A 23,397-nucleotide genomic window follows, 5' to 3' on the forward strand; every position below is an offset into this window, starting at 1 on the left:
GACGGTTAAGGGATGATTTGATTACAGGTTGTAAGTACCTACCTGGGCAACAAATATTTAATAAGGGAATTTAGCTAAGAAAGGCATAACATGGTCCAATGGTTAGAATTTGAAGCTAGCCAACTTCAGCCTGGAAATGAGGTGTAAATTTTTAATGGTGAGTAATTTACCCTGGGTTGTGGTGGATTCTTCACTGCCCATTTTTAAAACAAGACGGGATAGGAAAGATCTGATAGTCTATGGGAGGCCAGACTCACAAGATGATGATCATCATGGTCCCAGCTGGCCTTGGAATCTCTAAATATGTTTGAACTTGGCAAAATCAGTCAGGAAGATTAATTTTATGAAAATTGCCTAATAGATGTCAGCTTTGGTAGGATTGCAAGGTTGATGGTGAAATTGTACCAGAACTTTGAAGTTTCTAAACACCAGTATGTTGTAAAGTAACTGACCAAATCTTACCCTGTTCAATCTGGTCTTATGTTCAATTCTGGTGTCTAGAAAAAGTTTGTATAATATACATGGAGTGTTTTATGCTATCATGAAATTAATCTCTAACTTGAAGAGGATTATAAAAGTACAATCCCATATGGCACAGATCAAGCTCTTCTAAATAAAGCTGGGGGTAGGACAGGATTGTGCACAAGACAGAAGTAGATATGAAACTGTCAGCACCCATATACACAAGAGGTATCTATGAGCCAAGGTACTGTGGAGGGAAAGTTGTTCTGAACTAACATATGCCAGATGTGGTAGAGTTGGGATTCAGTTTCTTTTAAATAACCAATTAAACACACACTTGAATGGGGGAAAACTATTTTTGCCTCAGAAAAACATTGCTGTGAATGTAGTTTCTCTTAAGATAGTGGAGAAACTACATTTGCATCACACCCTTAAGTGCGCTCTCTCTCTCTCAAAAAAAAACTAGAAATGCAGATAATCTTTTTAAAGCCACTGTAACAGGTGGGGTAATTTTTCAATTTACTTTGACAGCAAATTCAATAATTAAGCTACTGCTGCAGAGTGTCTTCACAGTAATGGAATTTTTCTGGATTTGATGTAAAAATAGGCAAAGAGAAATCTAACTGCCAAAGCTAAAACACTAACTTAGTGATAGCACTTTACAGAGTTGGAAGCCACATTATTAAATATTTTTGAAATACTGTACAAACATGTCATTTAATTTATATCGTAAGTAAGAGCCCCACTTCCACAATGCTATGCACAGAATGTAACCTTTGGGCAGGGACTAAGTTTCCCTCATACAATAGAATAGAGCCAGGATTAGAGTAAGATTTCCACACCACTGTTCAACCAGCTGGACTCTAGCCCCTGCAGCAGTAACTGCAAAACATTATTACTGTTGTTTCTTGGCCTCATTTCTCACTCCATAGGCAATTATATAAAGTAAATGTACACTGTCAAACACTGAGTGATAAAGTACATTAACTGGCAGTTTACCAAGTAAATCATGCAGTAAGTGATTCGGTTTCAGATCCCAATCACACTCTGCTTATCTCCATTGTTAAGAAAATGCTGAGACATCACTGATTTAAAGGAAACAATGTCTGAACAAGCCTACAATTGACTATAAAAGACAATTTACTGAATCTAGGAGCACTAGAAGTGTTTGAGTGAAACTAAAGATTGCTTTTTTTAAAAAAATGCTAAGAAACAATTGCATTGTCACTGCACAAGAAAGTGAACCTTTCAACCATTTGGTTTCACTATCCACAATGAAGTAAAAGCAATGGGTAGGAAAACTTAAATGCTCAAGCTCATGTGTACTGGTGACATACACACACAAAATTTCAACTGTTTGTTTTAATGACTTAGCTATAGTTTAATTACAATATACACATTAAAGGTGATACAACTCTGGGCTAGTTCCTCAGTATGAAATAGTTCATTTACCTTTTTTCCTTTGTGCAATGTGTAACACTTCAGTACATGTGTATAAACTCAATTCATTTCTTTACAGAAACTAAAAATAAATTTCTAGTAGTTAAGTAGAGTCTGCAGTAATGTCCTGCTTCCAGATGAACTCCTCCATATATCCATTTGCTTGGTTACAGTTTTCAGCACATGTGTAGACTACCAGCGTTCCCCAGTCAATACTTTCTCCTAGGCTATCAACCTTCAGGTGGTTCAGGAGTTGTGGCATAACCTTAGGAACAAGACATGATTTGTAAGACAGGTCAAGAACATGGCTCTGGCTGTTTTGTTTTGGAGTGGGAGAAGAGATACAGTGGTTGATGCACGGTTTGAAATGTGACCTCCAGTAAAAGTATAAATGAATTTTAAATCAAAATTTCTTTACATTTGCTAACCTGGGCTGTTCTCTTGTGCTACTGGTTATCTTTCATGTGTTTCACAAGGCCTCCACTCCTACATGTCAACACACATCTCTCAGGGATGGTCTAGATATACTTAATCCTTTAATCCTGACTGAGCAGGAGGGGGGTGGGTGGAGGGATGACCTCTTAAAGTTCCTTCCAGCCCTACATTTCTGTGATTAATAGATTTCCCATCTTTGAATGATCTCTGGTGCAAGAGTGCCACCTTTTAGTCTGAGGATGGAAAAACCATGCTCAAGCTATTACAGATATGCAAGGAGACCTAATTAACTAGAACATCCATTAATATTTTATAATTAGAGCAGATTAAATTTTCCAAAGATATTATTTTGTTGGAAAATGCTGATTCAATAATCAAAACAGTCAACTGCAATGTTCTGATTTGGTCAAAACTTTTGATGGAAGTCAGGCAGGGTACTCTGCTTGCTTAGGAGCCAGAGTTTCCCACATGGCACCTCACCAGGCAGGCTGCAGCAGAGCTGAGACTGGAAATGTTCAAAAAAAAAAAAAAATCCATTTTGGTTCTTCCAAAAGTGTTACTTTTTTTTTTTTTTTTTAGTTTGGAAGGGATTTAAACTAAACCAAATAAAGCCACTCTCATACCAAAATAAGCATGTCCACACAGGAAGGTATACATGTACAGTAGTTTCTGCTTGTGAGCAACCCCTCTATTGCCAGCAAACATTTGCTAAGCAAAAGGAAGGTTTGGGAGGCAGGGAAGGAAGTGCCGGGACATGCCTTCTCTGCCTGTAAACCTTCCTCAGGAAAGCGAGGCTGCAGCCCAAACATCAGGGCGGGCCTTCAGACTCATGGAGCTGAACAGTATCTTTCCCTGGGCTCTCTACGGGTTGCAGTTCAGCATTTCCTTATGCACAGCCCCCTGCAGAGCACAGCCCAAAGAGGGCAGTGAGAGGTACCAGGCAGCTCCAGAATGCAGGCTGTAAACTCTCCTCCAGCTACTGCTCTGCCCACACCCCCTTATCTCCATGTGTATGTGAAGGCAGGTATGCCAGGCTGCAGCCCCCCAAGGAAACACTAGGACAGGCTAGCACCAGCCACAGGTAGGCTTGCGGGACTCCCAAAGGTGGCCTGTCCCAGCTGCAGGCTCACAAAGCTGCCTGCAGGTGGGGCCTTCCTCAAAAAAAAAAAAAAAAGTTGCAAACAAGCAGCCTGCCATTGCTAATAATTTCATTAACATTGATACTAATGGAAAGGGATTGATTCCCAGCAATATGTTGCCACTAACTGGGAGCTGCTAATATCAGGATTGCTTTTAAGTGGAATCTACTATATAATTATACCAGTTTAAGTGGTAAAACTTTCCTGTGTAGACAAGTCCTAAGGTACTGTAGCAAGACAAAGTATAATATAGATAGAATTAATGTAATGACATGAGCTTGTGAAATGAAAGGACTTTCCACTTCCATCCTGCAGCCAAGCATTCACTTATTTCTTCAGAATGTTTACCAAGTGACACTGTTTTAAATGGAATGTCAAGCTTCTTATCTTGTACATTAAAGATTTTGATAAAAACCAGTTATACTCAGTGAATAACATTGTGTATTTCAGTACCAGGAAAGAATTTGTTTTTCATTCCAGCATTCCCTCACATTTGGGTTCTACTGCAAACAGGAACCATATTCCCACCACACCGAATCTGCATGTAGAGGCAGCACTTAGTAGTAACTGACAGGAAGAGGTTTTCCCCAACAGGTGACTGGGCACATCAGCTACAATGAAACCTAACACCAGATTCCCCTTTCCCTCAGTTCGTTTTTTCTACTGTCAGCAATGTGGCAGAACACTCCCTCACACAAACTCTCCCCTCTTCCACAAGGAAGGTTGGGGGAGCATGAGCTGTTTGAACTTCATGGTGAGGGCGTCTGGAACTGAAAGTCTGGCAGTCCACATTAGAACATTTTTCTCTTTAAACCATGCAGTAGTGTCAAACAATTGTGAAAGAATCCCCCTTCACCCATTACTTTTTTCCATAGAATTCCACCTTTAGAAGACATTCATATGACCCTCAACTGGATAGAAAAAGTGTACTATTTTGTTGGCTACAAACAGATCAGGAGGAAAAAAGTGCTATTTACTGCATGATAAAAATCTCATAAGGACTGTTACACTAGTAATTGAGGCTTCTACACTTTAGCACAGCTATTCTGTGAATTCAAATATAACTCCTTTCGCTCTAGCCATCGGCTAACACTACTATTTCAGACTTAAAATAGGTTTTTAATCATACACCAAAAATATATCCTTGGACCAATTCACTTACTTGGAATTCAAACATCCTTTGGGCACCACATGAACAATTTGGAATATCTTTCATCTGAGGAATGTTTTCACCTGAGATCCATATGGGACCTTCTCCTCCTCGACAGTATCTGAGAATCTGAAATTGAACAGAAGTATTAAGTAACTGACAGTCTTTTCAGTTGTATAATTAATAACCAATCACAGATAGCTATGTTTAAATAGACATTGATCAAGGTTATTTCCCCCCCCCTCCCCCACTAAAACTTGTTAGCAAAGTCCATTGTAATTGGGTATAGGTTTTCTTAAATAAAACAAACAAGAAAAGACTTTTATATGGTTTGACTGCTTCAGGAAACAAAATGCAAGAATTTCCCCAAGCCCTGTAGCATTGGTCCAGCAACAAACAGTAATACTTTGCATTTCCATAACAGATAATCTCAAAGCCCTATAACAACAATTTTAGACTCAAAGCTTCTGTTTGGGAGTAGGGGAAGTAGACTGATTCATCCAAGATAACAAAGGAAATCTGTAGCAGGTACACCTCTACCCCGATATAACGCTGTCCTCAGGAGCCAAAAAAATCTTACCGCATTATAGGTGAAACCGCATTATATCGAACTTGCTTTGATCTGCCAGAGCACGCAGCCCCGCCCCGAATCCGTGTTATATCGGGACGCATTATATCGGGGTAAAGGTGTACCAGATCAGAACCCAGGTCTCCCAATTCACAGTTCTGTCTCTTTAACAACAAGACCCCCCCCCCCCCCCCCGACTCTCATGCTTGAGTGATAGTGATAGAGTTTCACCTTGCAACTTGGACACAGGTTAGAAGGAAAAAAGAAAAACAGGAAGGGAACCTGTAGGGGATGGGGAAAAAGAGAGATGATGCTACTCTGCTTGCTTTCTCCCTTTCCACAGAAGGGCAGCAGATCCCCCTCTCCCTGTAGCTCCCAGCTCCACTCAACCCTCCCACCTTAGCTAAATTTCTACTTACCTAAGGTAAGTAGATTTTTCGAAGCCCTAGACGAGTATCTTAATTTGTCAAGCTTTAACAAAGCTGGTCTAAGTACAACAGAGGCTGACACCTTGCGATAATATCAGGTAGGTCTTGTATCTGGGGACTTTTATTCTATGTTGGTGGGCATGTGGACTGGATGATCTAGTGAAACTTCTCTCCATCTTTGACCTCAGCTATTGAAGGTATTTGTGCTAAAGAGGCACAATTGATAGAAACACAATCAGGATGCTATGTAAGCATCAAGGCTGCAATATATGCTCCAAAAATAAAGCAGGCATCCACCTTTTGACCATTAGGTGATTAGTATTTTAAAAGATACTTTTCCTTTTACCTGTTCTGGCTCTGCAGCTATTCGATTTTTAAACTTTTGGAAAATCTTGTCTTCTCGAGTCTCATGTTTTGCCATTGCCTCCAATACCTCCTCATCTAGTGACTCAAAAACTTCACCTAAGGGGAAAAAAGGCAACACAGGGTGACATAGTATGGCCAAAGTTAAAGCTTACAATATAATATTTGTGTCTCTACCGTCCTCTAAAATCAGTTCAAGCATCCAGTTCAGGAAAGCAAACTGCAACATCAGAGACAAGCTTCAGCCTGTTTGGAGGGTCAACAGATTTAGCCAGTTGTGTGACCCATTAGTTCTGTACTATTTTAGGCATACATTTAAATATTAGAGCATTAGAGAGAAGTATGCAAGGAAGACAGGCAGAATTCATCTAGGAAAGTGTGTGTCTGAAACATGGCGCACAAAACTGATGTACTTTCTGAATTTGACACTAAAAAAAACCAATGAAGTATGCACATGTGGGAGTCAGTAAATTGACAACTTCAAAAGTTTAACAATTGCAAAGACCTATGTGTTCGCGTCCCTTATACAATGCTCATCACTCATGCTCAGTGTGGTTGTACCATTCTGTATCTTTACTAAGCCCCACCCACAAAGTTTTAGACAATGTTAAATTACAAGTTTAAAAATAGGCAGCATTTTGTCTCATCACAAACTTCAAACCATGCTATATCTGAATTCAAGTCCAGTTAAGTGGGTATAGTTTCACATGATTCACTCACCCTTCACGTAAAGGATCTAGGATTTCCTGTTTTTCATTCAGAGTTAAGGATACTCCTGGGGGAATTCTGCACCAACAAATTAAAAATTCTGCACTATGTTTTAAAATTCTGCAAATTTTATTTGCTAATTTAACACTATATAATCACACCAGTTTCAATTATTTTAGAAATTTATTTCAAAATACTTGTCAGCAACTATGTCTGTAACAATACAGACAACCTCCCCGCCCCCAGGAGTAGAGAGTTAAAGAAACCCCTACGACAACACAGTTCCTGTTTCTCTGCCTCCTAACCCCCAGAGCCCAGCCACAAGGTGCCTCCCAGCCCAGATACTTGCACTACCTCCTCCCCTAGAGCCCAGCCACAGCCCAGCCACTCGCACCCCCCCCTAGGGCCCAGAGCCTAGTTGCAGGGTGCCCTGCAGCCCAGACACTCAGATGTACCCCTACCCTCCCAGAGCCCAGGGATCTAGAGGGAGAAACAGCCTGATCCTGGGCTCGTGTGGAGTTTCCTGCATGCCTCCTCCTTCCTTTAGCGCATGTGGGGAACTGTAGCTGTCCAGAACCCTCCAGCTTTGTCCCCTTCTCCCCCACACCACAGTGTCTTCTATTTGTGAGCTGGCCTCTGATGAATCCAGCGACCCCTAGTGATGGCCAGCAGCTCTGCAGCCCACTTCCGTGGGGGGGAGGAGGGAGAAGAGAGGAAATTCTGCGCAGAACATTAATTCTCCCAGGAGTATATGGAGAGTTACCAAACCCATTTTCAAAACAGCTTTCTTCTAGCACAGGCCGGATTTTAGGTACAGCTGGGTGAGAATTTTAAAAGCTACTAACTACAAGTTGTCTCCAAAAGTAAACCTAGAGACTAAGAGAAGTCTTCAAGAAATTCCCCTACCAAACCAGAACACTGGCACAGTGCTATGAATCTAGTCACTAGTTACCTCATTAGCATGCTTTCAATAAAATTTAAAAATGGTAATTTAAATGAATCATATATACGTTTACACGCATCATAAAGCACATGCACATGGTGATGAACTGTAGTTAACAGAAGCAATAGCTACAATGGGTTTTTTCCATTTTCTTCAACAATGATTTGTAGACTAATCCTTTGTAATATGTAGTTTATAGTTAACATTTGAATTAAAATCAATGAATATTTCAATTTGTGAAGTAACATACAATGCATATAGAAAACTCTCTCGGAAGCCCATTTTATTTCTTACTTGCACTGCCTGCAGCCTCCAGTTCGTCATGTTTCTCCAAGTTCTTTTGTGTATCTGCATCTGTTTGACTGTCACCAGGCGTTTCCATTTCCTCAGGTTCTATTACAATTTCATACTCTGGAAAAAGGAACTTGTGATCTGGAATTGCAGTGTCCAGCTGAGCTGCAACACACAAGAGAACTACTGTTTTTATCATTTCACTGCTTGATGCTATACTTCGTGTTCTCTCCTGCTTAAAATTGCACTGTTAAGGTTGCCAAGGCAAATATGATTATTTATATAGTGGTAGTGTCTTGAGGCTCCAATCAGGATTGAGGCCCCACAGTGCTAGGCACTGCACAAATGAGTAAAACAAGAACAGTCCCCCCAAATGAAATCACTGATCAGGAGTAATGACAAGATGCAATAGGTAGATGAACAGACAAATTGGGGGTATGATGGACTGGAACACAAAACAGAGTCAACACAGACATGTTTGCCTAAGTAAGTCGTCTTAGTGGTCAACGTATGAAAACATTCTCTCACTTTACAGTGACTTGTTCTAGTAGTTTATTTTTTAAAATATCAGTTATCTGGGCTAAGAGAACAGAAGTAGATTTATTAAAAACAGATAACACATTGCAGAGATCTGTAAAATTAAAAGCCTTCTTTCTGACTGGTGTACTCACATGAATCAAGCACACAACACCTAATACTTCTCCACTAAATGCCTATTTGTTGTGAGTAGGAAACAGGAAAAAATGTAGGCATACCACTGTGTGCACCAGAGCCCACATAACTGTAAGAGGATCACAGTATCTGATGAGAAGATGAAAGAACATTTTCAATAAAAATGATATGAAATATACAAGAAATCTACTCTCTGCAGCATTCAGTTCTTGTGTCACTTTACCCGCAAACAAAAACTTACGAGAAAAGCATACAAGTAGGGGTAGAGTACAAAAGAAAATGTACCAAGTGCACCAATACCTGCTAGCACATTTTCTGTCTACTAACCTTGACTGTATCCCTTTAAGAATCAACTTTAGATGTTCCTTTACACTTCATAATTAAAACACCTTAAAAATGACCAGCAAAGGGAAACAAAGGTTTATGGCTATTTTGTTATTTATGACATATGTAGGCCAGAAAGCTGTGATTGAGACTGGAGGTTTTTTGCTTGTTTTTTGCTTTAGAAATACACCTCTACCCCGATATAATGCTGTCCTCGGGAGCCAAAAAATCTTACCGCGTTATAGGTGAAACCACGTTATATTGAACTTCCTTTGATCCGCCGGAGCATGCAGCGCCCCCCCCCCCCCCGGAGCCCTGCTTTACTGCGTTATATCTGAATTCGTGTTATATCAGGTCGCGTTATATTGGGGTAGAGGTGTATCAGGAATATCAAAAAAAACTTGCAATCCCTGTTTTCACTAAAAAATTCTGGATATGGATTGGGACTTTGTAGCCTTTAGTTGAAAGATGATGGTGTTGAATCTTTAACTGAAAAAATCTTTTCTCCCAAGTATCTGAGTGAGTTAAATATATTTTTAAACTCAATAAAAGAAGCCACTCTTCCACAGTTGCTTTTCTGATTACATAAATTCACTAATTTTCAGGAGAGGCAAAGTAGACAAGATCTTAATTTCTGAAGTGTAAATCTAGCAATAGAAGAACTTCTGGAAAAACAATCTGCAGCAAGGGAGATTTAGGTTAGATGTTAGGAAAAGCTTTCTAACTATAAGGTTAGTTAAGCTCTGGAATAGGCTGTGGAATCCCCATCATTGGAGGTTTTTAAGAACATGTTGAACAAACGCGTATCAGGGATAGTCTAGGATAGGGTTACCATCCGTCTGTATTTCACGGACATGTCCGGCTTTTTCGTCTTTAAATAGCCATCTGGGAGGAATTGGTAATAAGTTTAAAAGGTCTGGGATTTCCCCCCCCCCAATGCAGAGTGCAACACAGCTGATTGGGTGCCTGGGCCTGATTGAGCCGCTCCCATTGGCCTCCAGCAGCCAGAGCCCCTCCCCAGCTCTCCCCCCCAGCACTCTGCAGGGGAGGGGCTGTGCAGCCCAGCAGTGTTTTGCCTCCATGTGGAGCCAGCGTCTGACTGGTATGGGCATGGTAAGGGGAGTCCCGGGGGGCAGTCAGGGAGAGGGTTGGATGGGTCTGGAGTTCTGGGGGTTCTGTCAGGGGGCGGGGAGTGGTTGGATGGGGTGTGGGAGTCCCGGGGGTCTGTCTGGAGGCGGGGGTGTGAATAAGGATTGGGGCAGCCAGGGGACAGGTAGGGTCCTAGGGGGGCAATTGGGGGGGGTCTCAGGAGGGGACAGTCAGGGGACAAGGAGCAGGGAGGCTTAGGTAGGGGGTGGGGTCCTGAGGGGCAGTTAGGGACGGGGGGGAGGCAGGGCTTCCCCCCCCTCTTTTTTGATTGTTGAAATAGGGTAACCCTAGTCTAGGATTACTTGGTCCTGCCTCAGCACAGGGGGCTGGACTTGCCCTGTCGAGTTTCCTTTCAGCCCTACATTTCTAGGATTCTATTCATGCCTTCTTTATAAGCCATAAAGCAGCACAAGGCAGACTTATTTTCTTTCCTCTGCAAGTCATTAAACCACCAACCAAGACATTTTGACGAGTTGAAAAAAGTTTAGTTTTTGTTACTTCTGCAACAATAATACTGACTTCTTGAACAGTTCTAGATTATTTTGGTTGCAGTACCAGTATTATTACTATTTTGCATATTTTCTTTAACAAATACAATTTACGCAAGGCCAAGCAATTAAAAAAAAAAAAATCTTTAGCTGAATTCGTTTGTCTTTGTTTGCAGTGTTGTTGTTTATCATCTTGTCATACTCTAAATCATTTATTACAATTAAATGAACCAATTCAGATCTCAGATAAGCCATGCTCTATTGTTACACCCAGGTTTCACAAAGCTCCCTTTCCACATTACAAATGCTTATAACTGCAAGGATGTTTTCTGGACCACCAACCATGCCCACAGGTCACCTTGCAAAGCAGGCAGCCATTGTCGGCTGTAGCAGACAAAACCACTGTTAACTCCAGAGTTCAGATCTAAGGAACAGGTTTATTTCAGCATGGATACAAAGTGCCATATCCTAGTGATCTGCTGAGGTACATGTGGCCAGTGACTTGGCTGAGTATATACAGACAAGGTTGTGAAAGGCAAAGACTTCAGTCTGCATACACATTTTTATACCCATGCCACCCTACTTTCTATCAGCACCCTTCTTCAAATCACTACATAATAATGATTAACAATATCTATGACCAAATATAAGATTACGCACTACACACTAGGTTATATAATGAGTTTATCTACTTATTAGCAACAAAACAATCTTAATATTTAACAGGGACTTCGTTGTTTATCCTGATTATATTTGGCGGGGGAAATTGTGACCCCCGCATTGTTACTTCATCCTTGTTCTGTACTCAAATATCAGGAACATTTCAAGAAGTGAAACAACAGGATATTTAGTAAGCCAAAAACATTGTTTTGCATTCCTTTCCCCAAAAAGGGTTATTCCAAGGTCTAATGAACCAAACTAAACCAGGCCTATATTCATACTGATTATGCACTTGCTTATATAGATTACTAACTACTGTGTGATATATATGTATAGACATGATTCATTAAATACACTTAGACCCTTACCATTTTATATGAGGTAAGTTCACCTAATGACTCATCTCTTACATTAACAATCACTTCCCAACATGGTGAATGCAGTTCAATTTTGGACTGCAGAAGGAACTTAACCCTTGTGTTTTAACCATGAAATATGTTGAAGCCACAGACACCCCATTATCATTGAATTTGTCCTACAAATAGAATCAAAACTTAGTATTCCCTTTATACTAAAACAATACAGCCTTTGATTTTTCATAATTGTTTACGGAGTTTTATGACATAATAAAGATGTGGACATGATCTTCTAGTCAATTTAGAAGGAAATACAGATTAGTGTTATTACTCCTGTGCAATGTACCATCTCTAGCAAAAGGAACAAGAATAATGGTTGACTCTTCCCCTGCTAGATTATTAAGAATGTAAGTAACTCTTGTTGGACTTGCATCATACTTCTGTTCCATACTGCACTACATTTTAAGAAGTTCTCCGTAAAATATAAAAGGCGAAAAAAGAAAACAAGCAGCAGCAGCATTGCTTTATCTTCCAGACAGAATCTTCCCAGGTTTATTTTAAATTCCATGTAACTCACCTGACTGCGCACAAGATAGTTTGTGTCCCAATTTCCAATCTACAGTCTGATGATCTTTACTACAGTAATGGGCCCTGTGACATTTGGAACATGCCTTTGGCCCCAAACAGCCACAGACTCTGCATAGATGAGCTCCACATTGAAGCTGCAGGCCCACAGGGGGATGCCCTTCAGGAGGGGCCGTTTCAGGTGGTGGATCATAGGCATAGGTGTCATTCTTTCTCGGAAGCTGGTTCCTAAAAACTTGAAAGAAACACAGGAGTGAAGGGACCAAACGCCATTTGTCCATTGAGCAGCAACATAGGGCAGTTCCCAAAAGTCCTACGAGTGATGGTTTGGGTTATTCTTTTTTGCACGGTGGTAGCACCTAGGAAACCTACCAAGGGGACAGGCCCCCCGTGTTAGGCGCTGTACAAAGGCAGCACAGACGTTACCCCAAAGAGTTTACACATCACTAAGGGGGAATCATCTGTGGAGGGAGCGCTGGGGGGAGGGGGAGAATTGGCGCCCCGCGTGGAGGGAACGTGGGTGCCGCGCGGAGGGGGCTGTGGGGGGGAGGGGCAGCCCCCCCCCACAGGTGCCGGGCGGGGGTCTCCGCCCGGGGCTGTGGTGGCGCGGAGCGGGACGGGGCGGGTCTCTCACCTCGCAGCGGCCCCTGGGCCCCGGGCCGGTGGCAGGCGGGCCCGCGGCAGCAGAACACGAAGAGGCCGCGGTGGAAGGCGTCGGGGCGGCCGGGGAGCGGCGCGTAGAGCTGCAGCAGGAAGGCGCAGGGCCGCCCGCACCGTCCGCAGCGCAGCTCGGCGGGGCCCGGCAGCCCGGACTCGCCCAGCCACGCCGGCCGCCCCCCCACCTTACTGGGGAACTGGGCGCTGCTCAGGCGCCACGGGGCCGCCTCCTCCGCGAACCCCAGCTCCACGCGCGACCCCATGCGCGCGGCCACCACAACACGCGTGCACCGGAAGTGCGCGGTGCCAAAAGTTGTCCGACCGGCTCTTATACCGGAAGTGCGCGGTGCTGAAACGCGTCCCACCGGCTCCCATACCGGAAGTGAGGATGCGAAACGCGTCCGATCGGCTCCCATACCGGAATTGCGCGCTGTTGCAATTAGCACGGGCCCCTGTCAAGCTCCGGAAGCGCGGGCCGCGGCGGATTTGCTCCGTCGTGTCCGGCAGCGCGTTCCCCAGGCTCGGGGGAAGCGCGTGTTGTTTCTTTGCTCCAGTGTCAGACTCGACCGCGGAGCCACCTCTCCCCATAATCCAGCCCATGGAAGCCATCATTAAAGCAAGCTGTGCCCCAGGAAGGGGGAGGGGTTGTTGCTGTTGCCCCCAGACCCAGCTCCTGGCAGAGGAGGGCTGATTTGAGGGGGCCTCAAAGAAAAAGGTTTAGAACCCCTGTCCTATCGCAACTTCCATGTACACATCCTACACCTTTTACACGTTAGTTACCTGCTACATACGTGGATGTTTATGCAATTAGTTTTACATGTACCATGCTCTTCATTTAAATAAAACCTCTTAAACTACAAGCTCCACTCCCCCAGTGACATGCAGTTAACTCAATGGTAGCAGTCAACTGATACACAACACCTGTAGCAGAGAAAATTTTAGATACAGAGATATAGTAAAACTCACTACGCACACAAAAATTAAACACTCAAGTTAGGAAATGCCAGAATTAAAGTGGCTAGTGCCTTCCCCCCCCCCTAATTTGAGTGTTTGTGCAGCATTACTGTTCAGGGGTAGGGGTAGGCATGGGAGGGTGGGGGTAATTCCCTAGGGTTTTAAAAAAATATATTTGATCAGTCAATCATCATATTGACACCCCAAATGGTCATCAGCTGGGTTAGAACCCACTGAGCTAAAGGAGCATTGTCATCCTCTCTGTGGACCAGTCCTAGAGAGGGATGAGACACTTTAGCAGTGAGTTGCACAGATATTTACTGACAGCAGAAGAACGGTCAGACTCAGGATCTTGGTTATATTCCAGGCTTTTTGTCCCAATCTACTCCCCTACTCCTGGTCCACCTCTTGTCCCCTCTGAATTCAAATAAGGCACCTTCCTCCTTTACACTGCCAGGCCCAGTAAGGAGAGGAAATCTCTATCCTTTCCGTTCTGGTGCCTAGACCCAGAACCAATGTGGCCCAGAACAGCCCAGAACTAAAACTGCAGGGGAAGTTCTGATTAGCTCTGGCTGGAGCATGCCCAGAATGTTTAGGGAACTTAAAGAAACTGTAGCAAGTCTGTATTGAGCACGTATGAACAGATTTTTTTTTCAAAAGCTTAAAACTAAGCCAAATGTAGGCAGATTTTCATGGGACAGCAAGACACATCCCTGATACAAACGCCACCTTAACAGGTGGTGGTGGTGGTACCAGAATATACATATCTATTTATACAGTATACACACAGATCACACGGTAGTTGAGAAGAACAGTAACACTGACAAAATGCATTTATAAAGCCTCATTCACAAAGAAACAACAAGGCATCGCAGAATAAGTATTGATACCAATATTTTAACAATTGAAAACAGTGCAAACTGCTTTAAACTCAGTTTTAAATGCTAAGGCAGATTTTGTGCAGAAGCTAAATACTTGGTAGTCCCAGCTGCACATAAAAATAAATACAAATCAAGTTATAAAACAAGTGATAAAGAGAGAAGCAGGATTTTGGCAGTTACAGGACATTTATTCTATGAAAGAAGAGCACAATGGCCATAACATAGATACGACAACCAGCAACATTTTTGTCTAAATATTATGTTTAATGTTAAGTCTTTAGTTCTCAATTATAGTTTCACATTGATGAAATAACCTATTTGAAACAAAACATTTCCTTGTAACAAAACTAAAAAAGTATTTAAAGTAGATGTTTCTGTGCATTTTTTCCCTTAAATATGTATCCAAAAAGATGATTAAATTTAGTTTAAAAAGGAACACAGTAAGCATCAGTACTGACAAAGTTCAGTACTGGTAATGAAAATATTCCAATTGAACAACCTTTGCCCGCCATCTAGTATAATACATATGAAAATTCCCAAATGGAAAAGGCAAGATGTATACTTCTGTACCTAGCCATACTCCAGTTGAGTACTTGTCAGTGTTCTTTGCGGATTATAGTGCACACAGTCAAGTAATTCAAAGCCTTTTAATTAATATTAAAGTCTTGCAGTCACAAGTTTCCTTATGGGTATCCGAGAATCTAAGGATGAAAGAGAAGCACATACATTGATTAGAAGGCTACGTCCAATGAAAGCTGGAGTTAATCATGCAAGCAAGAACATTTTAAAAACAGCTTATTTTTCATTCAGATCTCACATTAGTATTTTTACTGCATATATTGTAATGCGATACCAGACATAATGTGACTTTCAATGGGAATTAGGTATGTAACTGTTCTTTGTGACTTTGAAAGTCTCCCCATAAATACATGTTTAACTAGTATACCAATAAGAAATACACTTACCAAACATTTCTGCTGTTTTATTGAGTGCCTCTTTGTTTACAGTGTAAGTAAATCCATTGGTCCTAGATAAGGAAAAAAACCAACAACAAAAAACAGTAATAAGGCCGTTATTCTTTTGGGATGGGAAAATGAATATTTAAAAAAAGGATAACACTTCAAGTTATCTGGAGCAAATAATATTTTCATTATTCTTCCTCCATCAATTTTACCCACATAATCAGCTCTAAAAGGTCTGCTGACACATCACAGATGCTCTTTGAAAAAGCCATACTACAGAGGGATAGGTATGCTTCTAGACCATATTTTTTCTCCTGTATTTCCCTTCCCCTGTTGTTTTATTATATGAGTTTTAACTACCCATCTGAAATCAAGTTAGATCTTGAGCTAGTGTAAATCATCATAGCACCACTGACTTCCATGGAGCTACACCAATTTACCTCAGCTGAGGATGTGCCTCATAAAAGTTTATTTTTGTAACATATCAGAGGGGTAGCCGTGTTAGTCTGGATCTGTAAAAAGCAACAAAGAGTCCTGTGGCACCTTATAGACTAACAAATGTATTGGAGCATAAGCTTTCGTGGGGGAATACCCACTTCGTCAGACGTCTTGCGTCTGACAAAGTGGGTATTCACCCAGGAAAGCTTATGCTCCAATACATTTGTTAGTCTATAAGGTGCCACAGGACTCTTTGTTGCTATTTTTGTAACATCACAGCTAGGTGCTGTGGAAAGGCTGATACCACAATAGCAACAGTACCTCGCACTGATGTATTCAAAGTGCTCTACTAGTCTTAACTAATTCATCCTCAACATCCCAGTGATGTAGGAAAGCATCCCTATTTTACACTAGCGTTCCCACCAGTAGTCTGTTGGCAGTCTTGATTGAAATCTGAGTGTTTGAGCTAGAAGGTCACCCAATCAAAGAACTAAGATAGCACACAACTAAGATCGCAGAACAAAGACCGATTATTCACAATAAATTGGATACATCATTTGGTCAACTGTGACTAGTATGCAAGTTTGTAAAAATGTGTCTATTAACAGACTATTCATAAAAGGGAAAAGGGCTAAATTTGCCAGGTAATCTGCTCACTGCAAACTGTTTGCCCTACTAACTAATACCATAGGAAGATCCATAATATATTTGGAATTTATAAAATACGAACACATTTATGTGTATACACACTATTTTTTATAGCATTAGCTGGTTTCATATTTTATCAGTTAACCCTAGTATTTATTCATAATTAGAAATGTTAGACAGTGTAGCTTAAATTCATTTAACTTGCAATGCTAAAGCAAAAGTCAACATTATGGTACAGTCAGAATGAGCCGTTTACTACATTGCCTGTAACAGTAATTTGTGTCTCCATTTTAATAAAAAGGAGATTAAAAAAACCTAGCTATTTTAAAGTGTGTTACAAACAATCTACGCAAACAGAGCAGAATCCTGTTTATCCAAAGGTCTTGGGGGAAAACACCTCAAACCTCAAGATAAAAAAGCAATGGGGTCAAAAGATTTAGAAGCCAGCTAGTGAACTTCGTAAATTCTGTATTTCAGATCCCATAATCCTAATATAGAATGAAGAGATGCCATATTTGGGGAACTGGCGCATACAAAGAAGGTGCCAACTTTGTGACTCAGTATGACACTGGGGGGGTACCCCTCTACCTCGATATAACACTGTCCTCGGGAGCCAAAAAATCTTACCACGTTATAGGTGAAACCGCATTATATCGAACTTGCTTTGATCCACTGGAGTGCGCAGCCCCGCCCCCCCCCCGGAGCACTGCTTTACCGCGTTATATCCAAATTCGTGTTATATCGGGTCGCGTTATATCAGGGTAGAGGTGTATATAATCAAACTTTAGTTGGCTCAAGTTCAGAAAAATCAGGGTTGTAATATACTGTTTAGTATTTTATAGTTCAACCATTAAGATATCAGATAAAAGAGTCCGATGGTTCTGTACATGAATTATGATATACTAACGGAAGTATCTCCAATGTATAACCACTCATTGCAATTGATAATTACGTTAGATCTCATCCTTGGATCTAGTCAGACTCATAATGACAATACATTGTCTGCATTTACCTTCCAACTTGTGTGTCCAGACCCCAGCAAAATACTTTTACTAATAATATTCTTGCAAACCCGAGGGCCTCTTGTATTACTTACGTTTTCATCCTCTTCACTACATCTAGGCGCACAAAAGCTGCCAAGGCATTTTTCTGCAAGTCAGAAGACAAAACTTCATAACACTGAGTGCTTCCTACAGAGAAAGCATAGGGGGCAATTAAAAGTCCATTAATCACTCAAACTATTACACACGTAAGGTATCACAGCACCAACACCACCACACAAAGCAAACGTACCTGTCTCAAGAAGCTGAAAAGCAAAGTTACGGATTCCAAGTATAAACTGCTTTTCGGTAAAGGCCTCTTTTGTTTCTTTTGAAAGATATCTGCTGATTATCTAAAAAATAAAATTTAAAAAAGTGTTCGAGCTTTTCCTCTTATTCTGTAACTTGAATTGGTCTTTAATTACAAGCAAATATTTTTAAAGGAATAACATCTCCTCCTAATAATCAATTTGGAAGATATATTTTTAGTAGGCTGACAAATATAACATTATGCAAAGCATTAAAAATTTTTAATATTGTTTGGGTAATCATAACAAGAATCTTAGTATATAAAACAAGACTGAATAATAAATCATACTAGAAACTGGTTTATGGTCCTTGTCTTTGAAAAAGTTGCCTCACTGTCAAAAGTGACGTTCCTTTTCAGCAACATCCATTTCACAGATGGGGAAAGTGAGATACCGAAGTCAAGTAACCTGTCCTAGGTCAACAGTGAGTCAGTGGAAGAGCCATCAACAGACGAACAAGCATGTGGACAAGGGGGATCCAGTGGATATAGTGTATTTAGATTTTCAGAAAGCCTTTGACAAGGAACCTCACAAAAGGCTCTTAAGCAAAGTAAGCAGTCATGGGATAAGAGGGAAGGTCCTCTCATGGATTGGTAACTGGTTAAAAGATAGGAAACAAAGGGTAGGAATAAATGGCCAGTTTTCAGAATGGAGAGAGGTAAATAGCAGTGTCCCCCAGGGGTCTGTACTGGGCTCAGTCCTATTTAACATTCATAAATTATCTGGAAAAAGGGGTAAACAGTGAGGTGGCAAAATTTGCAGATGATACAAAACTACTCAAGATAGTTAAGTCCCAGGCAGACTGCAAAGAGCTACAAAAAGATCTCTCAAACTGGGTGACTGGGCAACAAAATGGCAGATGAAATTCAATGTTGATAAATGCAAAGTAATGCACATTGGAAAACATAATCCCAACTATACATATAAAATGATGGGGTCTAAATTAGCTGCAACTACTCAAGAAAGATCTTGGAGTCATTGTGGAGAGTTCTCTAAAAACATCCACTCAACGTGCAGTGGCAGTCAAAAAAGCAAACAGAATGTTGGGAATCATTAAGAAAGGGATAGATGATAAGACATAAAATATCATATTGCCTATCTATAAATCCATGATACGCCCAGATCTTGAATACTGCATGCAGATGTGGTCGCCCCATCTCAAAAAAGATATATTGGAATTGGAAAAGGTTCAGAAAAGGGCAACAAAAATGATTAGGTTTCAAAGTAGCAGCCGTGTTAGTCTGTATCCGCAAAAAGAACAGGAGTACTTGTGGCACCTTAGAGACTAACAAATTTATTAGAGCATAAGCTTTCGTGGGCTACAACCCACTTCTTCGGATGCATCCGAAGAAGTGGGTTGTAGCCCACGAAAGCTTATGCTCTAATAAATTTGTTAGTCTCTAAGGTGCCAAAAATGATTAGGCGTATGGAACGGCTGCCGTATGAGGAGAGATTAATAAGACTGGGACTTTTCAGCTTGAAAAAGAGATGACTAAGAGGGGATATGATAGAGGTCTATAAAATCGTGATGGGGTGGAGAAAGTAAATAAGGAAGTGTTATTTACTCCTCCTCATAACACAAGAGCTAGGGGCCACCAAATGAAATTAATAGGCAGCAGGTTTAAAACAAACAAAAGGAAGTATTTTTTCACACAGTGCACAGTCAACCTGTGAAACTCCTTGTCAGAGGATGCTGTGAAGGCCAAGACTATAACAGGGTTCAAAAAAGAACTAGATAAATTCATGGAGGATAGGTCCATCAATGGCGTCCTGAGCCTGTTTGCCAGAAGCTGGGGATGGGCGACAGGGGATGGATCACTTGATGATTACCTGTTCTGTTCATTCCCTCTGGGGCACCTGGCATTGGCCACTGTCAGAAGACAGGATACTAGCCTAGATGGACCTTTGGTCTGACCCAGTATAACCATTCTTCTGTTCTTATGACCCTGGCCACTATGATCTAGCCAATAACTGACATGGTTTCACAGTGGTGGGAATTTGCTATCCTCTTCTAGCATATTTATTTTATTTAAGAAGTGTAAAGAGTTATTTCGTTTTGGTAGGCTTCGTGGGACGGGAGTAGAATTAAAATAGACATTGACAGGGCGAAGAATTCCCACGCAGGCTTTGGCCAAACATACAACCAACTTCTGCAGTTTGCATACTATCCACTTACATATGCTAAAGAAGTCCTCCTTCTAAGGACTGACAATTAGCCCATTAACAACAGATTCCCTGAGAAGTGAGCTTTATACATCCAGAGGGAATGATTTGCAAGGGAGGGGGCTAGAGCTAAGGGAACCACGGAGCCTACCCTTCCTCTTTTGGCTGAAAACTTACTCATTTATTTTTTGACTTGGGCGCTATGTGTGCTGGGACCTAAACAGGGCAAGGTGTTTGTTGCTCTGGATTGCTCTTCTTAAATAAACTGCACTTCACAGGGCCAGAACACCAACCCTCACATGCAGATTCACTTATATAAAAGATACCACAGCTCCAACTAGCCTGTCACAAGAAACTTAGCACTACCACATAAGAAGTTAATTACCCTGTAATTTTTTTTAAAATCTGTGTCACGAGAGGGAACCAATCTCTTCACATCATTAGATAAAACTTACTACTGCTATGTATCTTCTCCCTTCCACTCCCACCCATGCTAACACTTAGTGTTTCTACCATAGAAGAACCATGACTCATGCCATTCCCCATATAACTTATGAGTGGGGGACAGGAGAGAGTAGGTGCGAACTTTGTGAAGAATTGTGTACCTGGTAACCTTCCATAAAAGGCCTGAACAGAGCTGCCAAAAAAACTGCTACAGAATTTCCTTTCTCTGTAACTAAGATTTCCTGGGGAGTCACTTGAATTACATCACATTTTGTAAGCAGAAAACATCCTTCTTCAAAGTCCTGTGGGGCAAAGGAAAAACAGTGTAACTGGTACTTTTCCCAACTAGAACAAGTGCAGCTAAGTCTCCTCATGAAAATAAAGCATACAGCTACCATCAGGCTGCCACTGAAGTTTCTGAAAGAAGTTTTCTAGACACACTCAGGTATACCAAGAATCAATTTCTAAACAGGTACTGAGTTCATATTTTCACCAAGTTTATATTCTCAAACTGGGAGGCCTCATAATATAATGGCCTCTCTATCTTCACAGGAAGGCCTCTGGGACCTTGTCTTGTCTAGGAAAGAAGTTGGCATTACATTAGCCTACATCACTTCATCCAGGACTTTGCCCCAGTATGACGGGAGTTAGCTGGTCGTGGTCAACCCTAGGCTCTCCGCTAGCAACAAGGACAACCATCTAACATAAAACATGTTAAAAGCTCTCTAAAGTAGGGACCATGCCATGGCTGAAGTGGAGTTAGTTATCATAAGGTCAAACGAAACTTCTTTTCCTACTTAAGATAAGGGGGAGATTTTCAAAGACATAAACAACGTTTAGGCACCCAATTCCTATTGAAAGTCGCGCTGTTAAATAATAATAGAATACCATTTATTTAAGAATTTTTGGATGTTTTTTACATTTTCAAATATATTGATTTCAATTACAACACAGACTACCAAAGTGTACAGTGCTCATTTTATATTTATTACAAATATTTGCACTCCAAAAAAACAAGAGAAATAGTATTTTTCAATTTCCCCATTATAAGTACTGTAGTGCAATCTCTTTATCATGAAAGTGCAACTTACAAATGTAGAATTATGTACAAAAAAATAACTGCATTCAAAAATAAAACAATGTAAAACATTAGAGCCCACAAGTCCACTCAGTCCTACTTCAGCCAATCACTCAGACAAACAAGTTTGGTTACAATTGGCAGGAGATAATGCTGCCCACTTCTTGTTTACAATGTCACCTGAAAGTGAGAACAGGCGTTCACACGGCACTGTTGTAGCCGGCGGCGCAAGATATTTACGTGCCAGATGCGCTAAAGATTCATATGTCCCTTCATGCTTCAACACCATTCCAGAGGATGTACATCCATGCTGATGTGTTCTGCTCAATAACGATCCAAAGCAGAGCGGACTGACATGTTCATTTTCATCATCTGAGTCAGATGCCACCAGCAGAAGGCTGATTTTTCTTTTCTGGTGTTTCAGGTTCTGTAGTTTCCGCATCTGAATGTTGCTCTTTTAAGACTTCTGAAAGCATGCTCCACACCTCATCCCTCTCAGATTTTGGACGGCACTTTAGATTCTTAAACTTTGGGTCGAGTGCTGTAGCTATTTTTAGAAATCTCACATTGGTAAGTTCTTTGCCTTTTGTCAAATCTGCTGTGAAAGTGTTCTTAAAACGAACGTGTGCTGAGTCATCATCCTAGACTGTTATAACATGAAATATATGGCAGAATGTGGGTAAATCAGAACAGGAGACATACAATTCTCCCGCAAGGAGTTCAGTCACAAATTAAATTAACGTTTTTTTTTTTTAAACGAGCATCATCAGCCTGGAAGCACGTCCTCTGGAATGGTGACCAAAGCATGAAGGGGCACAGGAATGTTTAGCGTATCTGGAACGTAAATACTGTACCTTGCAATGCCGACTACAAAAGTGCCATGCAAACGTTTGTTCTCACTTTCAGGCGACATTGTAAATAAGAAGCAGGCAGCAGCATCTCCCGTCAATGTAAACAAACTTGTTTGTCTTAGAGATTGGCTGAACAAGAAGGACTGAGTGGACTTGTAGGCTCTAAAGCAGGGATCGGCAACCTTTGGAACGCGGCCCGTCAGAGAAATCCGCTGGCAGGCCTGGATGGTTTGGTTACCTGTAGCTTTCGCAGGTTCAGCCGATCGCAGCTCCCACTGGCCGCGGTTCGCCGTTCCAGGCCAATGGGGGCTGCGGGAAGCGGCATGGGCCGAGGGATGTGCTAGCTGCTGCTTCCTGCAGCCCCCATTGGCTTGGAATGGCAAACCACGGCCAGTGGGAGCTGCGATCGGCCGAACCTGCAGACGCTGCAGGTAAACAAACCGTCCCGGCCCGCCAGCGGATTTCTCTGACGGACTGTGAGACAAAGGTTGCTGATCCCTGCTCTAAAGTTTTATATTGTTTTGTTTTTGAGTGCAGTTATGTAACAAAAGAAAAATCTACGTTTGTAACTTACACTTTCACGATAAAGAGATTGCACTACAGTACTTGTATGAGGTGAGTTGAAAAATACTATTTCTTTTATCATTTTTATAGTGAAAATATTTGTAATAAAATATAAAGTGAGCACTGCATACTGTATTCTGTGCTGTAACAGAAATCGATATATTTGAAAATGTAGAAAAACATCAAAAAATATTTAATAAATTTCAATTGGTATTCTATTGTTTAACAGTGTGATTAATCACAATTAA

The 23,397-nt window shown here is 41.4% G+C and overlaps 2 protein-coding genes across 3 annotated transcripts in view; both read right to left on the reverse strand.

Moving 5' to 3' along the window:
- Window positions 1-1,815: 1,815 nt before the first annotated feature.
- PDCD2 (programmed cell death 2) lies at window positions 1,816-13,081 on the reverse strand. 2 transcript variants are annotated; one of them, XM_065401700.1, is made up of 7 exons: window positions 12,796-13,081; window positions 12,150-12,396; window positions 10,858-10,867; window positions 7,937-8,087; window positions 5,969-6,078; window positions 4,639-4,755; window positions 1,816-2,167 (listed from the first exon to the last, which is right to left on the reverse strand). In XM_065401700.1, exons 1-7 carry the CDS (start codon window positions 13,079-13,081, stop codon window positions 2,006-2,008), a joined length of 1,083 nt encoding a protein of 360 aa, XP_065257772.1. In that variant the 3' UTR covers window positions 1,816-2,005. The 2 variants fall into 2 exon arrangements, with proteins under 2 accessions (XP_065257772.1, XP_065257771.1); XM_065401699.1 differs by lacking the exon at window positions 10,858-10,867 and having other exon boundaries at window positions 5,969-6,084; window positions 7,931-8,092; window positions 12,154-12,396.
- Window positions 13,082-14,833: 1,752 nt separating this feature from the next.
- The window catches only part of GNPAT (glyceronephosphate O-acyltransferase), a 48,836-nt gene continuing 40,272 nt past the window's right edge, over window positions 14,834-23,397 (reverse strand). The window contains exons 12-16 of the mRNA XM_065401173.1: window positions 20,818-20,958; window positions 17,991-18,094; window positions 17,798-17,887; window positions 15,619-15,680; window positions 14,834-15,354 (exon numbers count right to left, since the gene is read on the reverse strand). Of these exons, the coding sequence (XP_065257245.1) occupies window positions 15,311-15,354; window positions 15,619-15,680; window positions 17,798-17,887; window positions 17,991-18,094; window positions 20,818-20,958 (441 nt within the window). The 3' untranslated portion in view covers window positions 14,834-15,310. The remainder of the gene's footprint in view (window positions 15,355-15,618; window positions 15,681-17,797; window positions 17,888-17,990; window positions 18,095-20,817; window positions 20,959-23,397) is intronic.

The sequence above is a fragment of the Emys orbicularis genome, chromosome 3 (genome assembly GCF_028017835.1).
Source record: "Emys orbicularis isolate rEmyOrb1 chromosome 3, rEmyOrb1.hap1, whole genome shotgun sequence".
Classification (NCBI taxonomy): Eukaryota; Metazoa; Chordata; order Testudines; family Emydidae; genus Emys; species Emys orbicularis.